At 37.7% G+C, this 23,426-nt stretch overlaps 1 protein-coding gene across 2 annotated transcripts in view; it reads left to right on the top strand.

The window, feature by feature from the left end:
• The first annotated feature begins 1,206 nt into the window (after window positions 1-1,206).
• The window catches only part of spns2 (SPNS lysolipid transporter 2, sphingosine-1-phosphate), a 123,768-nt gene continuing 101,548 nt past the window's right edge, over window positions 1,207-23,426 (top strand). For both annotated transcript variants that reach the window (XM_028467432.1, XM_028467431.1), the window contains exon 1: window positions 1,207-1,649. In XM_028467432.1, coding sequence (XP_028323233.1) covers window positions 1,418-1,649 — 232 coding nt within the window. In that variant the 5' untranslated portion in view covers window positions 1,207-1,417. The remainder of the gene's footprint in view (window positions 1,650-23,426) is intronic.

The following is a 23,426-nucleotide window of genomic DNA, read 5'->3' as shown; positions in this document are numbered from 1 at the left end:
GTGTCTGTGTCTCAAATATCTCAGCGCATCAGGATCAGACTGACCTGAGAGTTTCAACATGGCTGCTGCTTGGTTCAATGGTGTGCAACGCCGGATTTGTTTGGACGCCCCACCCCCACACCCTGCAGAACAGCTCAATGTTGACAGGTAGTCATGGCAGTTCAGGATAAGTTGAAAGCCGCATATAAACTACAGGAGTGACTGCTCGAAGGGCTTTTAAAAACAACTAAAGTGGGTCTAATATTCTAAAAAAAAAAAAAAGAAGACCAACAGGTGTCCTCAGTGAGCAACGTTTGTAACTAAGGTGAGTAATAATCATAATAAAAAATGTGTGTGTATGTGTGTAATTCAGAATTAAATTTGCATTAGGAATTGAGTCAAGGTCAGTTTAAGGAGGATTTAAGTTTTATTCTGAATTAAGGAGGAATTAAAGCTCCCATTTAAACCATCCATGAAAAAAGCTACTTAACCTCCCACTTTTCTATAGCAAGACATACTTCCTACGGGCAATATTAGAATACAAAAGGATGTATTAAATTAAACAGATATATACAGGGATTACTTTTATTGATTTTTTATTGATCAACTCAACTTTTTATTCAAAAATATATGTATGTATGTTTCAATTGAGATTGTGTATATCATATCAAACACTATCAGATAAAGGCTATGAGATCAGGGAACTTCTTTAAAACAAATAGCCCTGGTACGCACTAACTGTTAACAGTAAAGACACTAGTAAACAAACTTACTAATAAATGAATAATTGAATAAATAAATCAATTAATCAATCAATCTGTGTCCATACACTATACTTCATAGCCCTGGTACCCACTAACAGTAAAAACACCAGCAAACAAACAAACAAGCAAACTAATAATTAATTAGTTAATTAATACATAAACAAATACATTAATAACTCAATTAATTAATCTATAAATCAATTAATCAATCAATCTGTGTCCATACACTATACTCCATAGCCCTGGTACCCACTAACAGTAAAAACACCAGTAAAAAAACTAATAAATGAATTAATGAGTGAATTAATGAATTAATAAATTAATTAATCAATTAGTATCAGGTGAGTCTGCAGTCGCTGCAGGGCCAAAGAGGGCGGGGCTTGTAGTGTAGGGCACGCCCCTACACCACCCGCTCAGCCGGTCATTGAGAGAGAGAGAGAGAGAGAGAGAGAGAGAGAGACTATAGAACTCAGTCAGTCTGTCACTGCGCTGCCAGAATAATATGATCCCGATATGATCGTCTCCTCCTGCAGGTCTCCTCCACACCTCCTCCTGGTCCTGGTCCTGGTCCTGGTCCTGGTCTCTGAGTCTCTCTGGTTCTCCCTGAGCTGAGCTGAGCTCGGTTCTCATCACCTCCGTTTACTGACCGTGCGCTGGAGCTTTCGACTCCCACAATGTGCGTGGAGAGCGATGGATGTGAGATCGAGGGCTGCAGCAGTTCGGAGGAGGTTCGGACCCTGTCGGGCAGCATGAGTCCGGGTCTGAAGTCCAACCCGGACCTCCACCCCTGTAAGCCCGGGCACAAGGTCCGCGCTGCGCTGCTCAGATGCCGCTCACCAGCTGCTGCCGCCGGGATCCTCAGCTTTGGAAACGTCCTGAATTACATGGATAGATACACTGTAGCAGGTAGGAGACATGACTTCTGTTTTTATTTCATTTATTGATTGATTGATTTCTGATAGAGTTTCTTATAGAAACACCTGAGTGCATTTCTTTCTTCATTGAGAAGAATCAGCTTCACTTATGGGAACAATGGGCGCATTGCACTATATAGTGTCAAACTCAAGGCCCGGGGCTCAATCTGGCCCTTTGGAGCATCCAATTTGGCCCACAGGAGAAAGTAGAAATGACAGAGAAAACATGAATCATTGTGTGAATGAAACTCAACAATATTTGCTATTGCTCACAGTTTTCCCCGCTGCTTAAATCACACGATTGCAGTCATTTTTATGTTGAACTGTTGAAAAACTCAAAATTCGGACAAAATCCTTTATTTTTCTCAAATAATTACATGAAATTAGTAACAAAATCTAGGAAATTTATCGCTTATTGCTTAGATATTGTCAGTTTCTTACATATTTTGTATTTTATGTATAAAAGTGCAAACTAGGGAACAATAATGTTGTAATTACTTGTTTTCCCCACATTTGTGGCTCACTTGAGATCAAACTGCTCCATATTTGCCCCTGAACTAAAATGAGTTTGACACCCTCACACATGATTCAATCAAACACATTTAACCCCCACTATCACCCCCACAAACTGCTTCTTTTTCCTTCTTCCTGGAGGTGAATTCATGTATCAGCTCCATCTTCGCTCTGTGTGTCACACTGTCAGAGCAGCTCGTGTAGGAATGGAGAAAAGACTCACTAGTTTGTTACTGGGAAGGATTTCAGTCCACAAACCACCTGATCTACCGGTAAACATCTGTGGCTTAGACACTTTCTGCATAAAAATAAAACTTGGATGTCATATTGATATATTTGGTTAATAAATGTTGAATTTTTGATTCAACATAAGCGTCTGGAAGTATTACTAATGAGTTAGTTTTATGGTATATTCAGAATATAGTTGTTAAGCAATAATATATCTAATTTCTGTGTGTTGGTATGAAACCTGTTTGGATTGGACATTTTCTCTTCATCCTCCTTTATCTAATCTGAATAATGGAATTTGGCTGTGAAAGAGTTAAAAATTCTGCTGCAGTAGGAGAAGAGAAGGAAGACAGAAAAAACATGGGCTATTGTGTAAATGACTAAAGGATTCAGTTGTAGATCTCTCAGCTCTTCCAAATACACTAATTCAATGATTTTCCACAATGTTTGGAGGATCACAATTTTCCCCATGCTTGTGTCACATGACTGCAGTCATTTTAAATCTCAATTTTCCTGACGTCATCCTTCCATAAAGCAAATAATCTGTCTGTGTGTGTAAATATCCCTGGCAAATCAGGCTTAGATTGACCTGAGACTTTCAACATGGCCGCTGCTTGGGTTCAAATGTGTGGCAACGTCGGTTTGCTTCGACTGCACTGATACCGTTAATGAATTATTTCATAAAATTGTGTTTTAAATGCGGCTTTGCAGAACAGCTCAATGTTGACATGTAGTCAGGTAACTCAGGGTAAGTTGGAACCTGCGTAGAATCTACAGGAGTGACTGCACAAAGGGCTTTTAAAAATGACTAAAGTGGGTCTAATATCCTAAAAAAAAAAAACACCCCGTAAATATTGACCAGCAGGTTTCCTCAGTGAGCATGTCAGTACTAAGGTGAGTAATAATAATAATAATAATCAAAAATCATACCTCTCTCTCTCTCTCTCTCTCAGCAAGCTGCAGATGTATGCTATCCTATATTCCTATATTACAGTACTAATGTTAAACGTCCCACTTTTTTATAGGCAAAAAAATGTTACAAAATCAATGAAATTTAGAAGTGAAATTCCTGCAGTGGCTGATATCTGTCACTTATGCTTGAATATTATCAGAGCCTTTCATACTTTATGTATCATTTATACGTCAAAGTACAAAGTTGGGGAAATGATTGTTGAAATTGCAACTTTCCTCCTAAAATCTTTGATTTGGCCCCTGAACTAAGATGAGTTTGACACCCCTGCTCTAATGTCAAGTTATTCTATGCAAAAGAAGAAAAATAAAGCCAATCCTGGTTAAACTCTTCTGACACGCTGGGTGACAATGATCTCTCAGTCGTCCTATTTAATTATCTTGAAGACATTAGCAGAGGAGCTCCAGGGCAGAAGCAAGTGTTCACTTTGGTTTTTCCACATGCCTTCAGATCATCATTGTGAAGGCTTTCAGGGCCAGTGTGTCAACACAGAAAGCCCGAGGCGTCTCTGAGTGATCAGAATGTGCTGAATTGCGCTGGCTTATCTAATCTTAGTGTCTTCAAGCGCCACTAAAGTCAGAGCTGATAGCTTTGAAAAAGCACGTCCCCATTATCGTTACATGATTGAGTCAGAACACCTCCTTAGTAGTCATTTCAACTCCTGGGTTTTTACACACAAAAACAGGAAATCACACGTACTTACAAGCAGGGATGTTTGATATTAGCTTTATCTGATATTCAATATTGTCCATAACTAAATTTATACGATACATACATAGAACCACTCTCCGCCACACTTAATTTTAGCTCACATAATATATTATCTCCATGGTAATATGTGTGTGAATGTGACATACAATTTGGCATGTCACAATATCATATTTCCTGATATAAGCCGATACTAAACAATATGACATACATTGAGATATCTATATTTACAAAATGGTATGAAATACAATCTATTTAATTTGTTTTAAACTTGCAAGAACAAGTAAATGTTAACTAACTGTATTTTGATTTGGAATTTTTTTTGGATCGGTACAATAATTGTGTGGTGAAATATCACGATTTACCGCCAAATCGATTTTTCGAAAAAAATCACACATACTTACAAGTAGATATGTTTAAAATTAGCTTTTTTCTGATATCTGATAATATGATATTGTCAATATCATATATTGTAGATTTATACAGTAAATAGAACCACTACCCCCACACCTAAGTTTAGCTCACATAATATATTATCTCCATTGTAATAACTTTTATTGTGCTGTCCCACTGGATGTATTCCACAAATACACATCATCTGTGCAAAATAGGAACAGTTATTCCTTTTTATTATGTTGTCTTAAACAACAGCACATATTTGTTTTTCAATATCTGTGGAAAAACGATACAGATGTGGACCGATATTAAGTCTTACAGCTAATATCGGCCGATAATAACGCCCATCTTTACTTACAAGCTTACCTGATTTGTATCTATCTAATTCATGTGTGTCAAACTCAAGGCCCGGGGGCCAAATCCGGCCCTTCAGAGCATCCAATTTGGCCCGCAGCAGAAAGCAAAAAAGTCAGAGAAACCACAAATTGTTAACAACTAATTCAGTTGTAGATATCTCCAAAATAATACACAAATTCAATGAAACTCCACAATATTAGCAGGGCTCACATTTTTCTCCATGCTTATATCACATGATGGCAGTCATTTTTCATCACAAATTGTGAAAAAAAACCCCTCAATTTTTCCCAAAACCTGCAATTTTCTTCAAATGATTCCACAAAATGTCCCTAAATTTAAAACGTTGGTCACAAAATCTAAAAAAGTCAAAGTGAAGATCCTTCAGGGACTGATATCTGTCACTTGTTGCTTTGATAATATTGGTGCCGTAAATATTTTTATCATTCATTTATACGTGGAAGTGCAAACTAGAGATTTTCCCACCTAAAATCTGGGGCCCACTTAAGACAAACTGCTCCGTATTTGGCCCCTGAACTAAAATGAGTTTGACACTCATGCTCTAATTCATCTGTCATCCCTCTTTTTTTTCCTGACGTATTGTGATCCGATCATCTGCTGACTAGGGCTGGGCGATATGAACCAAAACTCATATCTCGAAATGGCGATAAACGATATAAATCCATATTTTTCACTTATTGAAGTCTGACCAGAAAGACAATTCAGGGCTAAATTTACTGATGCAAAATGTCACACAGGCACATTTATCAACAAATAGCTGCACAATACTTTCTTCACTTTCATCCTTTGTCTCCTCTAAAGGACAGCACGTGTGAGTGAGTTCTGTAGTGTGGCTTGTTTAGGGGAAGGTCTGGGTTAGGACGCACTCAGAAATCCATTTAACTGAGCTTTTCATGCTGTTCTGAGAAGTAGTGAGAGGAGCGACCCCTAAAACAAGTATTTTGATACAAAATAAGCCAAAAATATGTATATTGATATAGGCGATATTGTCATTTTCCATATCGGCAAAATAGAAAACTTGATATATCGCCCAGCCCTACTGCAGACGTTGCAGAATCTTGTAGTATTACCGTAATTTGTTGTAACCGACCAGAAAAGGAAGAAGAATGATGAGCAGAGATGAAGAATGATTAATATTGGATAGATGTGAATGCAGTGTTTGGGACAGGCCTGTGTGCTGCTGGTGGTGCAGTGGGGGAACACATGAACATCACTGGACACTCCTGCATTATGCATGGGCACGGGCAGTCTGCGCCCCACAACCGGCCAACCATGTGCATTCGACGCACGCACGCACGCATGCACGCGCGCGCACACACGCACGCACGCACACACACACACACACACACACAGCCATCCATTTTCCCTCCTTTCTTCCTCTTCTTCCTCAGTTGTCGAGTGTTTCTCTCCAGTGTGATGGTGCGAGCTACCCTGCACTAGTAATTAAGAGGTGAAGGCAGTGCTTCTGTTGGTAGCACACAGTGTGTGTTTGCTCCGAGTGTGTTTTCAGACAGGGAGGGAGGGATGAAGCTGTTGCAGCTGTGAGTTTTGGTATGCTATGGCAAAGTGAGGCTGTTTTTACAAAATGTACAGACTTGAGGATTAAACCAACTGAACCCAGAGGTTTAGACTGATGTGCCACAAAAAAAAGTAAAAAAAAAAGCCTTGATTATAGGCGGGGCTCCTTGAGCAGTGAAGACACTCCCAGTCTATACTATAACTCTCTGATGCTACGCTAACTAGCTACTCAATACTCACTATTGAGTCATTCCATGTCATTTCAACACATTTTTAGGACATGCCACGAACTTTGGACATCTTTATTATGATTGAATGAATACTTTTTGTGATATGCCCAATTCACTGAGGGAGGTATGTCTTTATTTTTCTTCCATTTTCAGCTTCCAATATCTCAGGAACTACAGCACATAGGAAACTGAATTTTTTCATAGCAATAGCTCCACCTACTTTCTCAGAATATACAGAAACATCTGCTGTACATCCTATATGGTGGACATGCCAAACCCCCAAAATTGCGTTCATGGGCCATTTGTTGAAATCACATGGAATTATCCTATAGCTCTCAATTCATATTCTCTCAATCCGACCTAATCAAAACAAATTGCAGAGTTTTTTATTGAGGGGCGGGTCGCAACGGTGCCACCAAAACATCACAACCACCATTCTTTGCCAATAGCCTGATGGCTCGGTTCTTTTGAAATGATGAAGTCAACAGAAACGGCGGCATTGCCACACCCACTTTCTTTCAAAAAGTAAGGAAGTGGGTGTGGCTTATTGCCAGGCTGTAGTGGCTGGGCGATTTGGACCAAAATTCTTATCTCAATATTTTTTCTCAAAATGGCGATATACGATATGAATCTAGATATATTGTACTTAATAAAGAATCAGGCAGAATGAACATTCTGGGTGATATTTGCTGATGCAAAATGGCCACACAGGCACATTATTAACAAACAGCGGCACATTGTGTGCATTGTTGGCAGACGACAGCATGTGTGAGTGAGTTCTGTAGTGTGGCTTGTTTATCGAACTATGCTTTTCATGCTGTTTTTGAGAAGTAGCGATTGCAGTTACCACTGAAACGAGTTTTTTAATAAAAATAAGCAAAAAAAAAAAAAGATACATCGTTATAGGTTATAAAGTAGTTTGTCTCAATGTATCTTGACTCTCGATAGATTTCCAAGGCCTAGCCGATTGCTTCATACCTCTGGGTGTAGATGTCAAAGGTACAGCCCTACTGATACACACCCATTTGAAAAAAGCCCCCATGATTTAAAGACAGGATGAATGAAGAAGTGGGGGCGGTGGTCATTGAGGGAGGGGCTGTTGCTGCTGCTCCAGAGACAGGTCAAGCAGAGTGAGCATTGATCCAGAGTGATGCTGTCCTCCCCGCCCATCCCCTTCACCACCACTGCCACCCTTTCCCCGGCGTCAAAAGGTCTTTGTACCGACAGCCATTACTGTAGTGTGTGCGGATCACTAAACCATTGTCACACACACACAGGGTCACCATTCTACACACCACTGCTATTCTAACGCACAACAATGATGGGAAAAGCACAGCGAGCAGCAACGTCAAAGACTTGGAGCTTTCTGTGAACGCCTCGTGTCAGAGGTGAAGCCACACACACGCACGCACACGCACACACCCACACACACACAAATATGTTTCATATCAAGCTTTCCCACATCTTACTATTTCAAAAACTTTAAATCTAGGCTGTATTGACACAAAAAAGGCTCAGACACCAACAAAAAAAATACTTAAACCTATATTTCATTGATTCTGAAACCTAAACAAGATAACCAAGAGATAGGAAGAAATGATGTGATATATATTTGTTTTTAGTGTATTTTACCAGCTGATTTAGGACCCGTTATCACCAGAGATGCTAGCGGAAGTTAAGTTTGATTTATTTCAGGCTCAGTATTGTGATTGATTGTAATTGAGAAACGGAATTTAATTGACTTTCTGAAGATAAAAAATAACTATAATTTAATTGTAATTTGCAAAAATACAGGTCACTGTAATCGTAATTGAATTGTAAGTGAACTTTAGTAAGTGAGAATGTAATTGTAGTTGACTTTCACGGGAAATGATCGTTGTAATTTTAGTTTTAATTGGAAAAAAATGCTTGCTACTGTAATCGTAAATGAGTTATAATTGAACATGAATAATTGAGATGTAATGTAATTGAAAAATTAATTGACCCCAACCCTGGTTCCTGCATTATATGTGAGGTTTGAATTGGGCTATTCCAGAAAAGACGTTTCAGATACATTTACCACTGTATATCTCTTTGTGTTGGATCATCAAGTGGAAATGTTGCTGTCTCATGTTGGTGGAACTGGCAAACACTCAGTGTCTGGTTCTAATCAGAACACTTAAAGGGACCAACCTAAGTGTAGAACAGACCTTATTACTGTGTGTGAGTGACAGCCTTTAGCCCAGACTGGTGGATTCACTGGGACGGAGTCGCCAGATGCAGAAACTAAGATCATTTTGAACAATTTGAGACATTTTGCTTATTTTTACCCTTTTTCCTGCAACTACCACAAACTTGCCATATATTAACTTATTTTCATCACTTTTCGTGCCATATTTTTGCACCTTTTATTGTATTTTGCTACATTATGCCCATTTCTGTCACTTCATCAAATTTCAATACCTTTTCTGCCCATTTTTTCCACTTTCAAGAAATTTTCAGCCTTTATAAACCCTTTCCACCACCTAATGTTGCATATGTTGACCCATTATTGTCACTTTTAACCTATTATCACCATAGTTTCATGCTTATTTTTGTCAATTTTACCACATGAACAATTTATCATGCCCATTATTTGCCAGTTTAAACTCCTATTACTACTTTTTTAAATTGCATTACCCCAACCTCCCCTCCCCTATTTCTGCCACTTTTAAGCCAATCTTGGCACTTTGAACCCACTTTAAGTCTGTTTTTTTAACCACTCTAATTTGCAACTTTTAATCAATTTCTTTGGTTTTTACCAACTTTTCAACCATTTTTGCTCATTTTTAACCCATTTTATTCAGATCAAAACAAGGATTTACATTAATTTAAGATGACTATATACAATGACACAAATGTCTTGGATAACAGTGGATATTATTCAGATAAGTAAATAAGATTCATAGAACAATTTACCATAATTTTACTGACTTTATGGATGGGCCACAAAAAGCTTCTTCATCTTTTAGATGGCCCTGTCACTACGTGACTGTTCTTCAACGTTCATGTCTGTGTTCAACCACCTTCAGGTAGAGTGGGGGTCCCCAGTCTCTGGGACCTATATTTTGGGGGTCACAGGCTGAAAAGGTTGAGAACCTCTGTGTCAGAGTGCAGTGCCAGTTCTTTTTAATCGTCTATGATACAGAATACAACTACTGCACACTATTGTGAATGTAGAGGACGATCAGTGGGAGGATATATTATTAGTTCATACTCGTACTGGGTCACCGCTCTCTAACCTTTGTCACTTATATTGCATTTCTTTTAGGAGTCGGTGCACATCATTAGCTTTGAGATTTAGAGGTGTCTCGGTTTAATTAATTTGAGGAAGCTTTGAAACCTTAAATCCCAGAGTTGGGGCCATGGCAGTCCCGCAGCAGACAGTCCAAGCTCCTCCACAGCTTATCAGAAAGAGGGGATTAGTGTGTGTGTGTGTGTGTGTGTGTGTTTTATTCATTTAGAGAATATGAGGACATGCTGCACTTAAAGTTATTTCCCTGCTAGGTAAGCCCTGATGTGCATTTCCTTGAGCTACATTCGAACCCCTGTCTTTCCCCAGTGTGTGACCAAAGGGACCATTTGTGGTGCAGACTGGAGCCTAATCTGCTCTGAGCAATAATGTCGGGGAGTCCAGATTAATATGTGTGCCAGGTGCCCCAAGACGGGTCGCTGCAGTCAAGCTGTCATCTCCAAAATGCCTCCGAAAAAGGCCGCGTCCCATTGGACGAGTGCAGGACCCTCACATGTGAACTTTTGGCATTTTGCATTTAGACACAGATGACTCTTTAGCAATAATCCTCTTAAGGTAAGCTCTTTGTTCACGGTAGAAATAAAAGATGGAGCCATCTATCCAGTCTGACATGCCAGGCAGATTAATTCCAGTTAGCTTTGTGCAACTTTTTTTGTGTCTTCTCATCATCACTGTCCACAAAAGGCTCGAGGCGATCCTCCACATTAGCATTTTCCACTCAAAGCAAAGCAAAGCTCTCAAATATACTTGCTTGGTCTTTATTCTACCTTTTCCTTCACATCTAAAGATACTTTGTTTTGGCAGAATGCAAGAAGCCGTCTTTCAGTGGGACTAAATATTCTGTTTGAGAAAATATCAAAGCTGCTGTCCATCATTTCTATAGAGGCATTGTGTATGTATGAGATGCTGTGGGCACCTCTGTTTAATAGTGTAATAATCAGTGTTCAATACAACAGCACAGGCTTTAAAAACATAGAAATCAATTGAAATACATAAGATTGTTTAGATCAACATTTTCAAAAAGATTTGTTATCATTCCAACGAGCCCCTGATTATTGTCTCAAATTTCCCCAAATTCCGTTTCAGTTTACACATTTCTGTTCTGTTTCACAACATCAACATTCTCTTAATCAGATGTCATTACAGGATATTAAACCTCCTTAAATTGTGCCAAACATTCTTAATAGGGTTAATGGAGGTAACTACTGCCATTAATTTCATTTTTGACGTCTAGAGATCACCCGTTTTTCGGTGAAAAATGTGTTGTAAATGTGTGATTTTGTCCTAAAACATGTTGGTAAGAGTTTAGTCAGTGTCTTTATAGCTATTCTCATTTCAGAAGATCTGTGATATTGCATAACGTTATGGCAGAATTGACATTTTTATCTCTCTAATTACAAGTTTACAGAGACAAATGTAAATTACCAATGCATGCACTATTCAGTGTCATATTGCAAATTTGTGCTTGATTCTTTAAATAATCAAAAATAAATAATAGCATTTACGTTTCAGTCAGTGTTACTTGCAATTTTGTTGACTATTTTTTTATATTTTTGTCGACGAATAAAAACTGAAATTAAATCATATTGGGAAGATTTATTCAATGAAGAGGGAACAAGCCTTAATAACATCACATATCAGTTTGATTACTAGTAATTGAAGGCGTTTAAAAATACATGAACTCTTACACCGGATTTCCACTGGATGCGTAACTAATCCGTAGCGTCTCCGCTGCACAACTGCAGCGTAATATGATGCCCGTCAATCCCCACCAAGGAGATCTCGCTCATCCACACGTAATCACGTGATCTAGTGAGTTGTAGTGAATACACAGAGAACCATAAAGCCATACAAACACTTCATTGTGTCCTTTGAGAGGAGAAGAAGGAAATACACTCTGTTCTGCCCTGTAGATCCTTCGCTTTTGTGGAGATTATTATGATTCAACCATGGATAAGTTCAATATTTATTTGTGAAATATGAGCCACTGATGCCCGGTCCAGTGTGTAGCTCCGCCTTGTGCCTGAAGAAAGCTGGAGTAAGGCACCAGCAGACCCCCCCACAGGCAGGTCCGAAAATGGATGGAAATACGATCCACCTTGTACACGGAGTATTTTATTTTGAAAATAAACCAGATGTGATATTCTGTTCTTCAGTGGTCTAATATTGCAGGCTTGTTCTCCTATGTATGTGTGGGCATGACATGCGTGGAATTTCATATATTACGTTGCATTTTTTGTCTTTGGGGTGAACTGTAGCAGTTGTCTGAGTTTGGTGTGTGGTTTTATGGCCGTGTTCATTGCTTGTTGTATGTAGGGGTGTCTCGATCTGATATCGATATCAGATATCGGTCCGATATTAGCCTGAAAACGAATATCAGATATTGGATTCAAGTTTCTGGATTTTCCGATTTTTAAAATGTATTCATTTATTTTATTTATTTATTTTTTTCCATTTTTTTTTTTTTTTTTTTATTTTATTCAATTGTAGAATACTGTAGATATTATGCTGAAGATTCAAATGTATGTAACCAATTGGTTAATAATAAATAAGTCAGTTTTTCTCATACCTACTGTTGCTGACTATTGTTCTATTTAAAAAAAAAAAAAAAAAAGTATGAATGATTCATGCTGATATCGGATCAATATCGGTATCGGCCGATACACAAGGCTGCAATATTGGTATCATATCGAACATCTCTAGTTGTATTGGTTTTGTTATGCACTGGATTGATGTCGTTATCACGTCTTTGTGAGTGTTTTCTGCTTTTTGTGTGGTTTCGCTTTCCTTTCTTCGGTTTGTTGTCCTTGTTTTTGAGCTGTTGTTTCCTTATGACGATGGCCTGTGTCGGGGGACTGACACTGTTGTAGTGCGTGTTTGAGGATGACTGGCAGTTGACAGTTGGAAACATTTCCTACAAAAACTTGTCTGAATAAATTGAACCTTAACATATATTGAAAAAAGAAGACAAAATGAACTTTCTGGAACTATTACACGGAAATATATATCAGCTCCGTTGCTCTACGCAGAGTTTGGCGTCCGTTGTAAATTGGAGGAGGGTCAGGCCAGTTGTGGGGCGTTTGGATGGGCTACAAAACCGGTACCTTTTCATCAACCAATCAGAAAGGGTTTGAAAAAACTTCATTTTCCACTACTTGACTTTAGGCTTAATTACTGCTTCAGCGTATAGCACAGGGCTCTGCAACCTTTACTCTCAAAGGAGCCATTTTGCCTCATTCACCTGGACTAAGTCCTCCCTGGAGCTGGAAAAATACCTTCTCATAAAGACAATCCAGTGTATTCAATTCTATAACCGTTAAAATTATATAGAATGTTTGATTTATTTTGATTTAATTATATTGATCATGTAATGGCACCTTAAAAATAATTTTAAATGAAATTAAATAAATTAACGTCAAGAAATAACAACAACACAGTATCTTGCATGTTCAACATCTTACACACTCGCTTTAGTTAATGTGTTTAAAAGGCTACAAAAAGTAATTTGAAGTTTGATAACACATGATCCTGATCATGTGGTCAACACATGCTAATTGCTTATTTCTTGCCCACACATAAAACATGCATATTTAACTGATACATTGGTGGTTAATGAATCTGTTTCCACACAATTAAAACCTCTATTTTCTTCCAGAATAAGTGTTTTTGTTGGTTTAGTTTATTTTACCAGGGATTTAAACTTAGGTTAGCCACAGGTGTAGGAAAGTTGATGATCTGTAGATGTTGCAGGAGGTGAAGTAGAATGTGCTGAGTCATCATTGCACAACGTGATTATTTTTAGGTTAACAAATTGTTATATCATGATTGTATTTGTCATTAATCATTAAGTTTCTGTAAGAAAATAACTCTTTAATTTAATGTTTTTTTTTTAAAGCTATAGGGAGCCATTGCAAAAAGAGTCAAAGAGACCACATGAGGCTCCAGAGCCGCAGGTTGCAGACCCCTGGTATAGGTCATGAAAAATATGACCCTAACCCTATTACAATATCTTTTTTTGAAATACAGATCAAAATCGGAAGTGAATTAGAGAAGGGGGTGTTTCTGCCTTTGAACGAGGTGTACCCGCTTACAAACCAAAACACCCCTTTTTGCTGCTGGTCGGATGATATTGGGAAATTGGGGGGGTCATGCTTCATATTATATACCTGTAACAGATTTAGTCGACTAAAACTAGACCTATAATGAAATATTCCTGATGACTAAACTAAGTTACATTTTACTCAAAAGACTATGACTCCAAGTAAACCAAGATTTGTTGTCAAACCTTAACACAGATTTCATAAAATGAGTCTGTATTTTCCTTGAGATTATTATATTTATGTAAAGTCATGTAAACAATTGTTTAAAGTCAGCAACATGCCTCCCACAGGCTTATCAGGCTTCTGTGCTCACATTTAGCTGAAGTCTGGAATAGTAACCACTGGAAGTAGACGGGACTTCTCCCTCGGACAGTTTTTGGACTTTTCATGTGGCTTCTTCAGACTTTGGCATCATGATCATGTGACCTCCAGCGGCTCTGAACAACACAGTTTAACGCTCTCCACTGACAGTTCACTCCGAGTTGATGATAGTTTCCACCTCCTGCTGCATTACAGCTGTTATTTGGACGGCGCCCAACCTCACATCTGTCATCGCTGGTTATGATGATACGGGACCATTTCGTGCTTTGCATTCACGTGTGTCATTTAATCTGGACATTTTTAGAATATGGGGATGAAGACGTGAGGAAATGATGCAACTCAGGTGAAAGTAACAGGTGTGGAGGGAGTGTGTTAGTGAATACCAGCTGAAGAATCTTAGCTCACTTTAGACTCAATCCATTCATCTTATTATATTCTGTCAAGCAAAATGGTTTTAATTTGGTAAATGTAAATAACTGTGTGAAAGTAAATGACAGAGAATCTCACATTTAGCCTCAGCTTGCTCAAAGAAACTTCTTTTTTCTGTTATTTGTTCATATTTTTATCAACATTCTTACTTTATAAACTTTGACATAACGTCAGGACTTAATTTTTCCTAAAAAGTATTGATCGTATTTAGTAAAGGGCATGACTCTCCTTTGTGAGATAAGGTAGTGAGTGAATAATCAATAACATTAATGTGTTTCCATTACCTTTGGCAATGTGCAAAATCTAAATAGTTTTAATCAAAACTAGCAATGGAAATGATTGAATTTCAAAAAAAAAAAAAAACACACATATTGCAAAAAAGTTTTTAAGCTTTAATGAGGAGGTTTTTTTTTTAGACGTTTCAATATTTAAATGTATCGCAAAAGCTCAATGGAAACACTTTTTACGCCATCAAAGGATGTGATGTACTGGTCACGTGACCACTTTTCCCTGTAGAAAACATAGACTGAGACATTTCTTAGCATTATACTTTGTCATCATTTAGAAATATAGCTTTTATTTTGCGAAAAAACTGTTAGGGAAAACACAGCTATTTGACAGTTTTAGTCTGTGGTCGAGAGTTTAGCCGCGTGAAGTGGAAGTTTATGTTCCGTATGCTCAGGAATAAAACAGTTGAGACGTCTGTGTTTTCATTCAGAGCCTGTCATTTTCTGTTTGAAATATTCGTCAATTTAGTTTGCGAGTTTAACCATTTCCGCATTATTTTACCATTTCCATTACCATTTCAATTCCATTTCATTGTATTTCCTTATTCAGATGACTTCATTCACAATTAAACTTCCTGAAGTTGTAGCAAACATACCAAATGTGGTTAATCGAGTCAAATACTGTTATTAATTTGTCATTTATGTGCTTCAGATGACTTGTTGAAGCCAGGAGGGAAATCTCATGCAAGATTATATCCGTTGGCTTCACTTAACCACGTTTTCTACGAGAAAAATAACATTGAAAATGCGTGAAATTGTTGTAAAACATGTAACTGAAGGTGTCAAATAATAATTTCCATTTGATTTTCAGCAGAATTATGGAAATTTTAGGCAAATATTGATATATTCGTATGTTTGCTATCCCTGCCAGACATTCTGCCAGCTGATTTCTGGGTAAAAACAGCGTTTAAATGTGTGTCATTGTCCTAAAACATGCACGTGAGGAGTTTTTGTGTCATTTGAGCTTGATATTCAATAAATAACCTGGTTCATGTTGGATTTTCTGTTTCATAAAGTGAATACAAAATTATCCGTCCATTTTCTGTGATAATAGATAATAGAAGTCCCTAACGAAGCAGGACTAGTTTTACTAGAAACCAGGAAGTAGCAGCCACGGGAATAAGAATAGTTTCCAAGTAGTTCAGGCTTTATTAAAAACATGTCCCAACATTCATTTTCCCATCTTTGAAATAAATCCCAACTGAGCTTATCTTTGACTTCCAGGAGCTTGATGAGTGAACCTTTTCAAAGTCCCCTATTGATCTTTACCATGTGAACGTCATCGTCACACTTTGTTGATTTAAGGACAAAGAGCTGCAGTTGGGAACGTTTGGAGCCTGGAAATTGGTTTCAGAAATGATCAGACAAAGAGGAAGAGGATTCTTTATTCTCCATGTTTCTAAGTTTGTCTTGTGCCCCTCCCTTCCTGTGTCATTATCTAAGGAGATCGAGGTGTTTGCACTGAAAATGCTGTCAGTTGTTCTCAAGCAGATGGAGAGCTTGTAGGAAGGAAAGAGAACAGATGTTTTTATTGTTTTTATGTTCAGTTCTGCTTATCGCTGCTTAAATAGTGCAGTAGGGCAGGTGTTCTCAACCTTGGGGCCAGGACCCCATTTGTGGTTGCGAGACACTGGGAGGAGGTCCCCAGATGCCTTCTCAAAAAACTAAGAATATTTTTTAACAATGAAAGCCGTATTTTTACTTATTTTTACCATTTTACTACACCAAACTTTTAACATTTTAACCTATTTTTCATTCCATTACTCCCATTTCTCAAGTTCTGCCACTTCTCCATCAAATTTTAGTGTTTTTTCTGCACATTTTTCCCACTTCCAAGACATTTTGACACATATTAACCCTTTCTCACCTAATGTAGCAAATGTTGACCCATTATTGTCACGTTTAACCTCTTTTTCACCAATATTTGTGCTTATTTTTTGCCAATTTATCCACATTCACGATTTGTCATGTCCATTATTTTCCAGTTTATACTAATTGTTCCTCTTTTTAAATGACATTACCCCAAACTCCCCTGACCCCCCACTTCTGCCATGGCAATATTAACACTTTGAAGCCTTTTTTAACACTTTTTGTCCATTTTTGGCCACTCTATTGCAACTTTTAACCAATTTCTGTGGTTTTTAAAATCCCATTTCACCTTTTCCACCTTTTCTAGTCACTTTTAAACCATTTTATTTCTGAATAAAACAAGGATTTACAATAAATGATAATAATGAACTTCCTGTATAACAGTGGATATTATGCAGATAAATCAATAAATGTGTTTATCACAGATTCATAGAACAATGGACCATCATTTTGCTGACTTTATGGATGGACCCCTCTGACAACCTTTATTTTGGGGTGTCGCAGGCGGAAAAGGTTGAGAACCACTAGGACAGGGCATATATAGTATGAGCTTCTAGAAAATTAAAGATTTAATTTCAATTTAAAAGTACAAAGAACATATGAGCATGTATTTTTAGAAGCATGACCTTGACACAGCTCAGACATTCACGTCCATTTAGACACAAACCATGAAAAACAATAACAAAAGCTGATGGAAGAAATAAATCCAAGCACACAAAGCAAATAAATGAAGTGTGTGCTGAAGTTATGAGCTAACGGTGGAAGTTAAACCATGCACTCTATTTGTGTCCTTGCAAAAATACACTGTATCTCTCCCAATATTGATCATTTGATCAATATCATCAGTGTGGAATCTCTTAGAAGTGGATTTTTTTTTCTCTGGGATACATTAACACGTTCTGGAAAGGACAGTATGGTAATATCGACCCGTTTGGTGTGTTACCAACACTCAGAGGTTGTGAAAACTGACCTGCAGATTGCAGCAGTGTTTGCTCTCAGCCTGGAATAATATTTGCAGTGTGTGAATCCTGCACCCCCCCCCCCCTCCCCACCCCCACCCCCATATGTGACAGGCTTCATATATTGATGAAAAAACATTAATCCACCTAATTTGCATGTGGGAGTAACAGCCAGGGCTGGTGGAGGGATTATGTAATGTGTTCTATCCCCCAGGGAAGCTCTAGGATAACAGTCATGGATGTGTCCACCGGATTTGTGGGGATCCGTCACATCATCACAGACCAGATTGAATGAGGGTTTTTAATATTGTTGTGTGTGTGTGTGTGTGTGTTTCTCTGTTGATTTGTAACATCAACATTCTTCACATGATCTACATTGGCATCATATATTGCAGTTCCACACCATCATTTTAGCTTTTTTCCTAATTAGTGCAACCTTGGATGTAAATTCCCAGTTTGCAGTGCGTGGCTTAAATGCAGACATCAGCGTTGCTTGTTATTGAGACAATGAGAAAATGACGAGCAGCGGTTGGATGAGTTAATGCTGTGCAGCGAGAAGGCAGAACGTTTGGTCTCACCTCACTGATCTAATGGCTGATGGCTTTTTTTTATGACTCTGTAGTTCTGTAACTGTTTGAGCGGAGCTGGTTCTGCGTTTGCATCGTTTTTGTTCAGTTTTAGAATCTGTTACAGACTGTTTAAGAAGGTTTGGACAAAAGCTGTTAAATAATTCTGTAGGTATATATAAAGATCAGAGGGCCACAATATCAACATTCATGTCATTATTTAGAGAAATGAAATAATCTAAGCATCAGAACACTGTATTTTTGCTGTCGTTTTGTGCGTGTTTAGAGTCATTTTGTTATTTTCCGCTTATTTTGTGTTTTCTTGGCATCATTGTTGTGTATTCTTTTGGCCGTTTTATATATTTTTGTGAATTTTTCAGTGGTTTTGTGTGGTTTTGGAGTAGGTGTTTGTATTGCCATGAATATGATGATACAATATGATTCACAATTTGCATGTCTTGATACGATACATCCCGATACTAAACAATACGACATACATCCTGATATACTGTATCACTGTTTCAATAATTTCACCATTACAAGTAGAAAATAGTAGGAAATACAATTAGTTTCATTTTTTTTTTTTTTAAACTTGCAAGAACATGTAAAAGGTAACTAACTGTAATTCAAGTACCAATATCGTAAACAAGTGGTATGTTTATCAAACTGTCAAATCACTTTTTACAAAAAAGATTCTGATTGTGTTAAGTTCTTAAATTCTTTAAAAAATAAGTAACCACATACATCTCTAAAGTGTCCAGTATGTTTTATGAAAATAAAGTGCAATTATCTTCCAGTTAAAATGTATTGAGGAGTTCAACAAGGTCTGATGTGGTTCATGGACACTTAGTGACCGGGTGTTTACGTGCTATGTATAGATTAGTGCAAATAAAAAGTTTTTTTTCATTTTTCTTACACCCTTATTTTGGAGTAATTCTGTGTATTTTCTTGCCCTTTCATGTTTTTTTTTGTTTTATATCTTTTTGTGTGTTTTTCTGTCATTTTGTATAATTTATTTTGTGAATATTTGGTGTGATTTTTTTTGCTGTGTTTTTCTGTAATGATGTGTATCTACTTTGGGGGTTGCACAAAATGAAACTGAAGACTGCATCTGGCCCCCTGGCTGCACGTGGCCCCCTGGCTGCACGTGGCCGTCTGGCTGCACGTGGCCCCCTGGCTGCATGTGGCCCCCTGGCTGCACGTGGCCCCCTGGCTGCATGTGGCCCCCTGGCTGCATGTGGCCCCCTGGCTGCAGACACAAGGCTTTCTCAACCAAAACAACTCACATTAATACATCTTTCATTGTTTTCACACCTGCACAAATGTTAATGCATGTATTTTCTGTATACTACTTATATAGTATCTTCATATGGGCTCAAACCACTGAAAACCATCAGGAATTAAGCTGTGACTCTCAGCCTCCCAATGCAATCAGTGAACCACTGAACCAAAATACTGTATATAAATCAATCTTTACACTGTATGAAAAGTCAGTGTAGCATTAGCTGTTGCTACTTACAAGCAGAAATATCACAGTGCAGCATTGGGGTGATGGATACGTCACTTAGTTGCTGTGAAAGCGGCTCAGTTTGTGATGGATGCGTTTAGTTACTGAAAACTCATTCATGGTTCCAGTGCTACAAATGTGCCTAAAAATAAGCAGAGACAGCAGTGAGCTGGTTACGCTACTCCTCCAGTCACGCTCATCCTTTGCATAATCCAGTCCAGAAACCCTGATACCAAATCAATTCTAATCTGCAACCTCTCTGACACATTGGAGGGAATTTTACATTATACTTTAAATGACAGTTTGGAGCCGATGAAAAATGTAAACGAAAACACACACATTCAACGCAATTTAATACATGACTAACAAAAGTCATGAAAGGCCCTAAATGGCACTTTGTAAACGTAATTTAATGGAAAATACATTATTTGCATATTTCATTTGTTTAACATGTGTCAAAATCAAGGCTTGGGGGCCATATCCGGCCCTTTAGAGAATCTGATTCGGCCCGCAGGAGAAAGTGAAAATGAACAGAGAGAAAACATCATTTATTGTGTAAATAACCAAATATTTCAGTTGTAAATTGTTGTTGAAAGAACTTTTTTTCTCAAATTATTCCATAAAAACTTCCCAAATTAAATCAAAATTGGTCAAAAACAAATGAAATCAAGGACATTTAAGTATCTGTTACTTATTGCTTAGATATTATTGATGACTTCCATACTTTATGTCTAATTTATAACTGGAAGTGCAAACAATAATTGTTAAAACGTGTTATGATCCAACTGGTCTGTATTCTGTATGAGTTTGACACCCCCGCTTTAAAGCATCAAATTCAGAAACATTTATTAAATTACCAATTCATTCATTTGTTGCTATCTCAGTCCCTCCAAATAAAAAAACAAAATTTAATAAAATCCACAATATTTGCAGAGCTGTTTTCCAGTTCTTATACTGTATCACATGATGGCAGTCAGTTTTTAATTTCAAATTGTTGAAAAAAACTCAAAATCTTTCCAAAAATCTGGCAAATTTTCCTCAAATTATTCCACGAAATTTCTCCAAACTCCCAAAATCAGTGAAATTGAAGTGAAGGGACTGGTATACTCACATACTTTATCATTTGCATTATACATCATTTATACGTGGAAGTGCAAACCAGCGCACATTGATGTTGAATTTGCTTTTTTTTCCATCCAAAAATCTGTGGCCCACTTAAAGTCAAACTGGTCCGTATTTGGCCCCTGAACCAACATGAGTTTGACATTTTAACTCTTGTCTCAAGAAAACATATTCATACTTTGTGAGGAAAACCTGTTGTTGCAATGAAATATTACATTTCCCCCCAAAATTAATACATTTCCATTGAAATATTACATTTTCTAAAAAGTTAATTAGATTTGAATCTTAGCAGAAAATGTAGAAAGAATAATAATTTGATTTCGATATAAAAAAAGAGTTGAATATAACATTTGATATGAAACGGCATCGTTGCTGCAATAAATGTGTATTTCAGGCTGTTTTATTTCACTGTAACTAAAAGGTGCTTTGTGTGTGTTTTTATGGACTTCATCAAACAAACCATAAACAAACAAGCACAGCCAATTACACGGCAGTGTTTTTTAACTGCTGTCTCAGTGGATCCTCATCCTGCTTCATTAACCACCATCACAACACTGCATAACGTCTCTAATCCAACAAAACTGCATCACACACAACAATATACGCCTCCTACTAAACAAAATCCCAAACGTTGCACATCACAACATAGTAAGTTAAGACTTTTGATGCACAGGCGTGACTTAAAATAGCACCAGCGAGTGTTTACATCATGACACAGTGGCTGCAGTCATCATGTATAGGTGATTGTTGACACAGGGCCTTGGTTTCAAAATGTCCCCTTGTAATATGACCACCAGTTAAAATAATACACCATCAGCTAAACCCGTCTTTGTACCAGAGCCTTTTCAGATTTAAATGCAGTCATAATAATCTGTTCAATACAACACATTAAAATCACAGGATCACATGATCATTAGGGGCCTGTACTATGAAGCTGGATATCCTTTTATCGCGCTAACTTATGGGATTTTATCAGTGTGTGCTGTCCTACAAAGCTGGTTAACTTGTTATGGGGCTAAATCACCATGGTAACTTAGCAGAACAGCTAGTAGTTTAGTTCTGGTTAGAATGTGGGTGAGTATGAAAGCCCCGCCTCCTGATCAGTTTCTTGGAAAACGACCTGTCCAAGAAAAAGAGGATCATTCTGTGAACACGTCTGACGCTGACAGGAGAGAGAATATTTAGGCATTGATTCAGTACTTTCATTTACCCAATGACATCCAATGGGACAGTGATTCTCAACTGGTGGGTCGGGACCCAAATGTGGGTCGCGGACCTGTACTGGGTGGGTCGCGGACAGCTGGTCAAAATTAAATAAATGCTTAATGTCTTTCCATGTCTCTCATCTCTCATTTTATTTTAATAATCATGCTGGTGAAATGCATGTTACAGAGGAAAATATGTAGATTTATGTTGGAAAAAATATTATAAATGTGTTTTCAACAGCTATTTTTGAAAAAACTAAATTTTGTTGGTCGAATTCTAAAAAAAAAAAGTGGGTCGCGATTTATTGTCCGTGGCAAAATGTCTCCAACCTTTTCAAGCCCATGATCCCTGACCTCCACCTTGGTGACAGCAAGATCTACCCAATGAAGTGAAAAATAAAGAAAAAATGATTTTACTTCCACTTTCATGCTTTTTATTCAAGCTTTATTTAAATTACATGAAATGCTTTGGTCCAACATTAAAAAATAATGAACCCAAAATGCTATCTGTAGCTAGCATAATATTTGATCCCATTGGTCAATTTAATGTGTCTGTTACGCTGAAAAAATACAAGGACTCGATTGACAGCCATAATGTATTTGTGTTATTTCTTATTTAATTTTTTTTGCAATTATTATACATTTCCTATGTTTCATTTGTGTTTAGGCATCTAATGGGCAGCTATTGTTTTTTTACACCGTTGTATTCTGATTCGACAGAAACAGAGACAAAAAGTGAACATTAATCAGCCAGAATGTATTTGTGTGATTTTTTTGCGATTATTATAAATGTCCTATGTTTCATTTGTGTTCTGGTGCTTTTGTTCAGGCATCTAAACGGGCAGCTATTGTTTTTTACACCGTTGTGGTTCAGCTGCTAGGGGTTCCTGACGTGCAATAATATTCTCTGTCACACCCCGCAAATGTTTCGGCGCTCATGAGGAAAATACCATCTCATCACATGGTTTATCCTTTAAATCAGTGAACAGTTCATCACTGTTGTCATGCTGTGGCTGTGTCCTCTCTGACCTGAGCAACTGTGTGGACGAGGTGTCCCAGCAATCACACACTTTCATACACAGGAGAAGCGATCTACAGGAAATGCTTCAAAGATCTACCACTTGATCGCGATCGATGAGTTGGCGACCACTGATATAGGCAATATTGTAATTTTCCATATCGCCAAAATGGAAAA

The sequence above is a fragment of the Gouania willdenowi genome, chromosome 14, assembly GCF_900634775.1.
Source record: "Gouania willdenowi chromosome 14, fGouWil2.1, whole genome shotgun sequence".
Lineage (NCBI taxonomy): Eukaryota > Metazoa > Chordata > Actinopteri > Blenniiformes > Gobiesocidae > Gouania > Gouania willdenowi.
The sequence above is the reverse complement of the archived record's forward strand: the minus strand, read 5'-3'. Positions and strand labels throughout refer to the sequence as shown.